Source organism: Brachycentrus maculatus, unplaced genomic scaffold (genome assembly GCF_059751285.1).
Source record: "Brachycentrus maculatus isolate JH-2025_06_01 unplaced genomic scaffold, ASM5975128v1 h1tg000469l, whole genome shotgun sequence".
Taxonomy (NCBI): domain Eukaryota; kingdom Metazoa; phylum Arthropoda; class Insecta; order Trichoptera; family Brachycentridae; genus Brachycentrus; species Brachycentrus maculatus.
Genome location: NW_028281216.1, coordinates 112496 through 122914, shown reverse-complemented (window position 1 = coordinate 122914; position 10419 = coordinate 112496). Strand labels below are relative to the sequence as shown.

General features: G+C 29.9%; 1 protein-coding gene across 1 annotated transcript; it reads left to right on the top strand.

The window, feature by feature from the left end:
- The first annotated feature begins 830 nt into the window (after nucleotides 1-830).
- LOC148302256 (alpha-galactosidase MYORG-like) lies at nucleotides 831-9733 on the top strand. The gene is made up of 9 exons (XM_088271861.1): nucleotides 831-974; nucleotides 1394-1552; nucleotides 2742-2948; nucleotides 3051-3711; nucleotides 4708-4900; nucleotides 5677-5786; nucleotides 6859-7114; nucleotides 7908-8064; nucleotides 9394-9733. Exons 1-9 carry the CDS (start codon nucleotides 959-961, stop codon nucleotides 9588-9590), a joined length of 1956 nt encoding a protein of 651 aa, XP_088127987.1. The 5' UTR covers nucleotides 831-958; the 3' UTR covers nucleotides 9591-9733.
- The last annotated feature ends 686 nt before the right edge of the window (nucleotides 9734-10419 follow it).

Genomic DNA, 10419 nt, shown 5'->3' with positions numbered 1-10419 from the left:
TGCAATTTAAAATGTTTTTTAGTTACTGAGCTACTAAACAAAAAACATTCTCTACTTCATCATTTACTGATATAAGGTGATAAAAGATAACTTCAGAATAAAAATTAATAATAACATGTCATATAAGATAAAGAAATTAACTCATTTCTTATTATCAATTACAAATGAATATATAGGAATGATAATACAGTAATATAAAGCGTCGAGTGTTTTTCTCAAGTGTGATTTTTTTAGTATCATTACGCAGGCGTAGAAATGAAGAATACTGTAAATTTATAAAATATATTTATGAGGATCTTCTAACCCTTATCTGCACCCAGTGGTGCATCAGACACTGCACTATATTGGTTCACTTTTTTTGTTTGTTAATTACATGAAGGTAAGGTGAGTCTTGAGCTTCAGGTATCAGTCCAGGGTAATATTAAATAAATATTAGAATGAGAATCACTTATATTTATTTGAAACTAGTAATTCACACAACATAACCATACTATATTTAAAAATGTGAATAAGACTTTGTTATTCACATTTTAAAATGTGAATAACAAAGCATTTTAAACTGAATTTGTTTTTTGATGTGTTCTAAGACTCTATGAAGCTGATAACCTGCTCATCATGAACATATAGAGTGGATCTAATAAGGCTCCAATGGAGACGTTGTGCCTTCAAGGATTTTCTTTATTGGAATAGATCAAAACGGATCACTGTCACTGCCAATCTGTTCCACACTTGGAGTGTGTAAATGAATCATACTATAATTTTTTTACTCCCTAAAATTTAATGTGTTTGCTTAATTGGAAAAAATGCACCGACTCTGATAATATGTCACATCTAAAGGAATATTTACATATTTCTGTGAGATAAAAGTAAATTCGCCACCTCTGTGGATATAAATTATACCTATATAAACTGAAATGAAACTCAAATTATATCATTAGTGTACAGGACATCTGTAAAGATGAATGTCTGTTTTTGTAAGTATACCACAGGTTTGATAAAAACAAAATTTTATCACTCGTATACATATCAATAAACCCTGTTGATTTTTTTTCATTATTTATACATATTATGAAAGAAATAAACAATCGATTTTCTTTTGGTATTCAATACTTACTGTAAATATGCAAAAAGAGAAAAAATTTGATAGAAATACAAAGAGAAATAACGTGTAATTTTAAAATATGTTCTTTGTAATACATGTATTCAATTATTCATGCTATTGAGTGGCAAATAAATTACCATATTCACACTAATACGCATAATTAAGAAATAATAAAAAAAGTCATGAGAGGGCTATTTTAATGAATATTTTTTAACGGTTTGTTTAAAAAGTTTTTTTTAAAAAGTTACTATTAGCAAATACTATGATTTGATTTTCATGATTTTTTCCCAGTCATATTGCTGTTGCTATATGCCATTATTGTGCCATCGGAACAATGGAAAGCAAAGGAATCTTTTGTTGTCATGGATACTGACCGAAAATATTTAGATGAGAACACTTTTATAAATATTGAAAGATTATCTAAAGGATTTTCTTTGGACATTATTCAAAGTAAGTAAACAAATATTTTTTTGCCGTAATTTCAAATCAGCAAGAGTTGGAATGTAATTATAACACATTATAGTTATTTTTGTCATTACAGCAGATAATATCTTTGACCACTGCTGAGACAGAAAATTTAAAATACTTCATAAAAATGCCATTAGGAAATGCTTATTTATTTTTTGTTGATATTATACCACAAAGATTGTTAAAATTAAATTTGAAATTTAATCACAAAATCAGCATTAACCATCTCCTATATTAAGTTATCATATTTATGAGGTCTTGAAAATAGCTAAGTCACCATAACGGCAGTAGGAGGAAAAACTCGTTACGTTTGCAAATGATGTAACGAAGAACCATTGTGTCCAGAGTATTTTAAAGATTTTCATTCACACATAAAATTCTGTTTATTTCTAGAATTCTTATCCTTTATTCAGTACATTGTAATATTTCTTACATTCATTCCACTGTTTTGTCATATTGGGATAAAGAAATACATTTTGTTTAACCTGTATATGTAATTTATTTTCATTTATTAACATTAATAAAAACATAACATTCCCATATTATTCTCCCTCAAATACAAATAAGCCTCAAATGAGACCCTTCTGAAATTAAACAATAGAGATATTTTTGACTTTAAAAATATATGTATGAGTAGTTTAAAATATAAAGTAAAGGACTTTTTTTGCACACAAGGTTTTTTTTTAATTGAATTAAATACTTAATGCATACGGCACGGAAATCCTGACACACGGCACGGAAACAAGAGCCGGCACCCCGAGAACAAAAAGCCTTCTTAGGACATCCGAAATAAAGACTCTACCACCCATTGCAGGCCTAACACTTCGCGACAGAGTAAGAAACTCATATATAAGAAAAATCTGCGATGGTTAAGATGTTGTGCGATAGGGAAGAGAAAGAAGTCGTTTCTGGAGAGATCATGTGAGAAGAGCGAGTTCGGATCGAGTGGTGAGGGTGGCAGCGGACAGCAGCATAGGCGGGATCAGACCCCCAGGAAGACCACCTAAACAATGAAAGGATAGCTGGTCTTCCACCTCCCAGGACCGACCCGAGAATGACAGGACCTAGTCCTAAAAGAAGAAGAAGAAGAAGAAGACTAAATGCATAATCACTACTTTCATTTTACTATTTGATAGATTTCAAGTATGTATGTATGTACATATTTTTTTAGATGGTAATGCCATATTAAATGGGTGTATTGGAACCACTTTTAAAAATGAAGACTTTCATGTTACCCATGATGAAAATGGGATTTCCAAATATGTTTTTGGAGAGGCGAATTTAACTATTACTCAAGAGAAGATGCCCCTTGGTCATATTATAGATGTGGCTTGGACAGCATTTCCAAAAGTGAGGAATATGAATTGTTTTTCGTTGGGTAAATATTTTGGGACAAAACATATTTCTTATCTATTACACAAATATAAATAACTTTATTACATAATTTAATTTATTGTAAATATGTTTTTATTTGTTAAAGGTAATAGTAGTTGGTATGGAGGACCCCAAATAAGGACCCAGCTTTGGCCAATTGAAAAACTCACATTCGAGGAATATCCCTATATCACTAAAGAGCGTGACAATGTCGCCATTGCTGAACCATATTGGGTCAGTTCTGAGGGAGTATTCCTTTATGTGGATAAAAAAGTCCCACTTTTCGTAGACCAAAATAATATCGAGAACAATTCTGTGTGCTTCATAAGTGAAGTGAAACCGCCATACTCTGATAATAGAAAATTCACCGATTTAAGATACACAATTGGATTATCTACAAATCCCCGTTTAGTTCATGAGTTAGCCGTCAGTAACTATCTGAAGACGCCAGTAGGCTTGCCAGATTATCGAATGACTAAGTACCCCATTTGGTCTACTTGGGCAGAATATAAAACACTCATAAATGAATCAACCGTTTTAGAGTTTGCGCAGAGAATTGTCGACCATAATTTTACAAATAGCCAAATTGAGATTGATGATTTATGGGAGACTTGCTACGGATCGTTCAATGTGGATGTAAAAAAGTTTCCCGATCTCAAAAGGCTTACTGATAAGTTAAAAACAATGGATTTTAGGGTTACTGTATGGGTCCATCCTTTCATTAATAAAGGCTGTGATCCATGGTATACAGAAGCACTTCAAAAAGGGTATGTTTAAAAATTCATCTTCCTTGTAAATTGAAATTGTACGTGATTAATGCAGAGTTACTTCAATTGAAAATTATATGCATTAGATAATAAAAATGAAAAAAAAAATTTTTACCAAAAAATATGAGAGATCATACATGTAAGGTTAAACAAATATAAGATTGAATAGTATTTTTAATATAATTTATATTTGAAGCACTAACTTTGTGATTTTCTATTTTATAATTTAAATGTAACTTTGTTTTAAAATCACTATAAATATTTTATTATAACTTAATTATAATGTCTACCAGTTTCGAACATAACCGCTTCTTTATCAAGACTGATTAATACTTAAGTTAATCACTATAAATATTTAAAATCCCTATAAATACCTTATTATAACTTAATTATAATTAAGTTGTAAAAAAATATTTATAGAGATTTTAAAACAAAGATACATTTTCATTATAGTATTTTTAATTCTCAATGTTTGATTTGTTGTAGATGATTGGACTAAAACATGTATGAAATGAACATGCATTATAATTAGTATTTTGTCCGTCTGCATAGTGTAGTGGTTTGTGCATTTGACTATGGAACTGGAGGACCAAGGTTCCAGGGGGGTTAGAATAAATATCACAGATTTTTATACATAAATAATACAATTTGATCATGTACAACTTTGATATCATTATGATTTATGGCTTTGCGTTGAGTGTCATCTCTATACTATATTTCTTCTTCTTCTGACCCTTACCCACACTCAATAGTGAGGGACTTATACAAAGTAGCACTTCTACTTTTTACGAGTCACTTGAGGTCAAATATTAGATACTTTTATTGACAATATATAATCGCGGTATATAAAAAAGTTGGCCATTAATAATCACCAATTTTCCTTGCAAATAGTCCCTTTTATGCAACTTGAGGATTTTATGAATCACGACAATCATCATATAACATCTGAATAAAAAAAAAATACTTTTTACGATTTTGTCCCTTTGATTTCTACAGGTATTTTGTGAAGAGTGAGAATGGAAGTGTTGATACAAAATGGTGGAATAGTGCTGCAGATTCCGCATCATATATAGACTTCACAAATAGTGCAGCTGCAGAGTGGTGGTCTAGTCGGCTTCGGGATCTTCAAACCAAATATGGAATTGATAGTTATAAATTTGATGCCGGTGAAACTAGTTGGTCCCCGCAGGTATGTGAAGAAACAATTATTTATAATGATTTTTTTAATTGCATTTTCATATTAAAAAGATCAAAGATGTCATATCTCGAGAAAACACGAACACATTATATACATAAATTACAATTTAGCATTGTGCCTCATCATAAAACTGCTTGTGAAACATAGATGAAGGCTGGACATACGGCAGGACTCCATTGCTGCAGTGCAGTGTTGCATTTGCCATCGAGGTGATCTTCACACATCATCTTTCCCGAATATTCCAGAAGAATTGTTTAAAATATTTTTATTTAATTTATTTTACAATAAAATTCTATATAGCTGTAAACAAAATATCGCTCACTCCTTTCAAGAATCATAAATAAAAAATTGTCAATTTTCAGTTGTGCATGTTTTCGGAATGCCCAGAAAATGTACTATATCCCAGCAAAAGAAGCATATTTTAAACTTAATATTTACCCGCTACAGGGCAGAAAATGTTGTTTTTATAATTTGAAGAAAAGGTATTGTTAATTTTTTTTTTAATTTACTAAATATTTTTCAAATGGAGAAAAAACCTTCAGGTTTTACTTAAAAAGATCTGTTGCATAGTAAAAAGTTCAATAAGTGGCTTGATATTTATTTTTAAAACATTGTGTTGTATTTTTAAACATTAAAACGTTTTCCTGAAAAATCAAGTTTTTTGATTTATGACGTTCTTGAAAGGAGTGAGCAGTATGTCTGACTAAGTAAAACATCCACCACTTTGTCATGGTGGAATAAAAGTGATTACTTTTATCGTTTTGCAGATTCCTTTGCAAACAGGAGATATAGATTTACACCCTGGACTTATAACAACAAGTTACGTGGAGACATGCGCTCAGTTTGGCCCTCTGGTGGAAGTTCGAACAGGACAACAGTTAGTTATCTCTTTTAAAAGTTCACAATAAAAGATCATACCCACTAGGAAGCCAAGAATTCATTTCACATTGAAAAGTCATTCAGAATATCCGCATTAATAGATCTGTTACATTTAAGTGATCCGTTCACTAAGACCGGATAAAAAAACTATTGATCTTTCATTTTGGAGAAATCGGGCTGGCTAGGAAGGAGAATTTTTATTATTTAGTGACTGTTTTACCTTTAAATTTTCTTAGGAAATAGAGCATGAGAGAAGAAGAGAGAGCTCTCACAACTTATATAATATTCTCTCTCTTTGTCTATTCCTTATCTTCTAACCCTTATCCGCACCCAGTGGCGTACAGGATACTGCATCGTATTGGTACAGTGTAACCTTGATCGTTAATTGCATAAAAAGAAGGATCAGTCCTGTGCTTCTTGTATGAGTAAATGGGTGACATTAAAAAAATGTGAGAGTGAAAATATATACCCTTGCTTATATGACCCTTCTAGGAATTCAATCTGAGGCCCTAGCATGGTAGCCAATTGAGGTAACTTTTTCACTATAGAGGCAGAAAAGTTCTAGTTCATTCAAAATATACCAGTCATCAATATTAAGGGCCTACCTACAAAATGTTAACTTCTAAAAATAGGTAAAATCATAATTACATTATTTCCACACACTTTCTTGTGTGAAAATAGGCTTTGAGTCCTAGAATATGCAGATTATTTTTTCATACACTTGTGTAACATTCACCAATAATGGACAGAATGGTGAACGTTACAGAAATGTATAAAGTGATCGCTTAAGCCAGCTGAATTTTAGGTTGTAAGCTCTGGGATCTTCAGACTTCCATCTTCTGTCATAAAAAAGAGAAGAATGATGCATGTTTCATATTAAGTTGAGACACCTTTAAAACTAATCAGTCCTGCGCTTAAGGAGATCAAGATGATATTAAATCAATATAAGAGTGAAAAATCTCTTATATATTTTTAGACTCTGTGAATCCCCTGTGAATCAAACCCGGAATCTCTAACAAAGAAGTCAGTGGACCAAATAAAACATGTTGTTATTATATTAAACGATTCAGCACACAGGAGCTGCCTATATATGTCCGGATGATAGACAAGGACACTCTGTGGACATTTGACAATGGACTGCCAACTCTAATAACCACATTACTACAGATGAACATGAATGGTTATCCTTTTGTCCTGCCTGATATGATTGGAGGAAATGGTTACAATGAGCGACCTTCCAAAGAGCTCTTCATCAGATGGCTCCAAGCCAATGTGTTCATGCCAAGTCTTCAATACTCCTACGTTCCTTGGGATTACGATGAAGAGGTAATACAGTTCTCAATTCTTTTCATATTATCTGTTTTTTGTATGGCAGAATAATGCTCGGTCACAAAAAGAAAAAAAAAGTACCATAAATTTGTTAAATAAAATAATAGTTAATTAATTTGAATACAGCAACATTTTTTAATTCTTTTAAATATTTTTTCGCAATTTTAATAACTTTTCTAACTGTTTTTGGATGGTAAAACTATTTTTTCAATCAATATTTTTTATTGGTCAAACTTTTAATAGTTAAAAAATAAAAATAAAAATTACCAGAAAAGAGCATAAAATATTGTATATATACAAGACAAAAAATCATAAGTTTTTTAATTGATTAAAATTTCTCATTTCATTCACCACATTTATTATTTTGTTAATAAAAATACAAATAGCTTTAGAAATGTTACAGGCACTCAGTCTTTATGCAAAAAATAGTAACCATTTTTTTCAAATATCGTAATCATACAGGAGCAAGTGACCAAGTGCATTTTTTACAAAAACTTGATCATTGACTATTTGATATTTTACTAGCTTAATTTTGCGCTGAAAAAAATCCCAATTGATTTTAAACTTGGAAGTATAATATATTGACTTGTTAAAAATGACTAACTGAATTGGTGTTTATTTTCTTGTCAAGCAAAAGTAACTTAAATGGCCCTCCTGAACATTTTACATTTTGGTAGTTAGTCACTTTCTTCTGTACGACTACGATATGCTTATTGAAAATTGAAAACATTTTCCAACTTTGGTCCCATCAACTTCAAATGAACGAGTTTTCATTCCAATTTGTTTACAGACAGTGAAGATATGCAGAAAGTACACTGAACTGCATGCAGATTATGCGCATGTTATAATGGAATCCTTTAAACGAGCAGTAAAAAGTGGAACTCCAGTTAACCCTCCCATTTGGTGGATAGACCCAAATAACAAAGAAGCACACCCAATCTGGGATGGTAAGATGTATTATCTATTGGCAAATTCACAGGAAAATGCACAAAGAAACAATGTAAATGCAGTTTCCCTTACCTTGGTAAAGCATTATAAATTGAGTCATATTATTTTTTGATATCTCATCAAACATGAAGAAGAATATGGAAGTCTGGGCATTTACGGGGCTGACGACCGTCATGGCTGGTTTAAGTGATCACTTTACATTCACCAATTCTACCCATTATTGACAACTACACTACTCAAATTCTTTGAAGTTCTTCTTCATCTTTGATGAGATGTCAAAAAATATGAAAATAACTCCTGTAATTGGAGATAATCCAGATTTTGTGAACAAGTATTTGGACACACTCAAATGTTGTTGAGAAGTCATCATTGTTTCAGCAATAATTAAATAAAAAATTCATTAGTTGGTTTATATTACAACTAAGACAAACTATTATTTATACTTAATTTACATCAAATATATATATATATATATATATATATATATATATATATATATATATATATATATATATATATATATATATATATATAAATATATACATATATATATATATATATATATATATATATATATATATATATATATATATATATATATATATATATATATATATATATATATATATATATATATATATATATATATATATATATATATATATATACATGTAAAAGTAAACAAAACATTTATTATTAAATTCTTTCAAACTCTTTTCATTCTTTATACATTGAGGCATCTCATCATACGTTTTCAAACCCTTACACATTAAACAATTTTGCGACTCGTTTTTTTTCAACAATGGCAGTCTTATTTTATCCTTATTTCTAGTAATATGTTCATGAAAATTTTTTTTAAAACTATTTTATCCTTACTATATTTCGGTAATTTATTGTTAAAAATTTTATATATAAAGATCAGCATTTTATATTTTAGTTTTTTTTTTACAGATAACCAGTTGAGTTATATTACATATTATTATAATTTATTCAATCTTTAATTAAAAATTGTGTATAAGAGTTTATTTCCAAATGAAATTTGAAAATCGGTCGTCTTCTTTTTGGTGACTTAATTTGCCTAAGGTATTTTTTATAAAAAATAATATTGAAAGATTTTGCAGAATAAAGTGATGTGATATTAAATTAGGATTTAAAAAAATATAAACGGGGAAGAGAAAATGGAAAGTAATAAGTAAACTACATGTATTACACGGGTAATCCATAGAATTTGAAAATACAAAATGGTTTTCACACGGATGTTGAAATATAAGACAGTTGGATTTGCTGAAAATGAATGGAAATATTTACATTATTGAATTTGTTTTTAGAATTCCTTTTGGGAGAATCAATTTTGGTTGCACCGGTTGTTGAGGAGCACGCTGTATCAAGGAATATTTATTTACCCAGAGGAATATGGTTAGCGCCTGAAACAAACCGAGTATATAATGGCAACACATGGCTTCAAGATTATTCAGCACCATTGGATACCCTGCCTTATTTTATTAGAATAACCAGTAATAATTAGCTTTAAAAAGTGATTTGATTTCTTATAATAATATCATCTAGAATTTTATGCATAAAGCTTATCAAGAAAGTTCCAATTATATGAAAAATAGATTAGTAATTAGAAATACTTAAGACCTATTAATAAAGCAATACATTTTTTCAACTATGAGTGTATGTCTTCCTTATTGTAAGGGTAAAAAACCTTTTAACTCTTACTGGTCTAATGTCGAATCTCATTAGACATCGATTTTTTGCTCTTAGGTCCCATGTCGGATGTTCATTAGTATTATTTATTTAAATTCCAAGCTTACATTTTTGTCACTCGTATCTATTACAACAGTATGAGCAGAGGACAAAAGATTTTTTACAATTGGAATGTAACTGTCTACGTAGATTTTTTTTTTAAATTTTGGGTGACCGGAAAGGGTTAATGCTTATTTGAGGTTGTGGTTCCATGGTCAGTGTCGCGACCTTTGAGTCAGATTTTGAATTCAACCTCCCACTCTGGCGTAACTTGATTTATATATTTAAAACTTAAACTACGTAGGCATATGTGAAATAATTGTAAAATTGAATTGTGTATATCATAAGAATAAAAATGGTATATTTTTATTTCGGAATAATCCTTCCATTGGTCATTAAAATAAAATTGTTACGGTCTGACATTTACACAAAAGTAATGAATGGAATGATTATTCCGAAACCTGTAGTGATGAATTAGTGTTTTTTTTTTAAAGTGGTATTACACAAAGTGAACGACGAATGATAAGGAGAGTGTTTTGAAAATTATAATTAAAAAATTGTATATATGTTAATTTAAAAATATATATATACTTCAATATATTCAA

Excerpts from the sequence above, each read along its gene's own strand:
- LOC148302256 (XM_088271861.1), top strand. Across the intron at positions 5,787-6,858 it reads GAAGTTCGAACAGGACAACA|CACACAGGAGCTGCCTATAT; the intron begins GTTAGTTATCTC and ends TAAACGATTCAG. Across the intron at positions 7,115-7,907 it reads CTTGGGATTACGATGAAGAG|ACAGTGAAGATATGCAGAAA; the intron begins GTAATACAGTTC and ends ATTTGTTTACAG.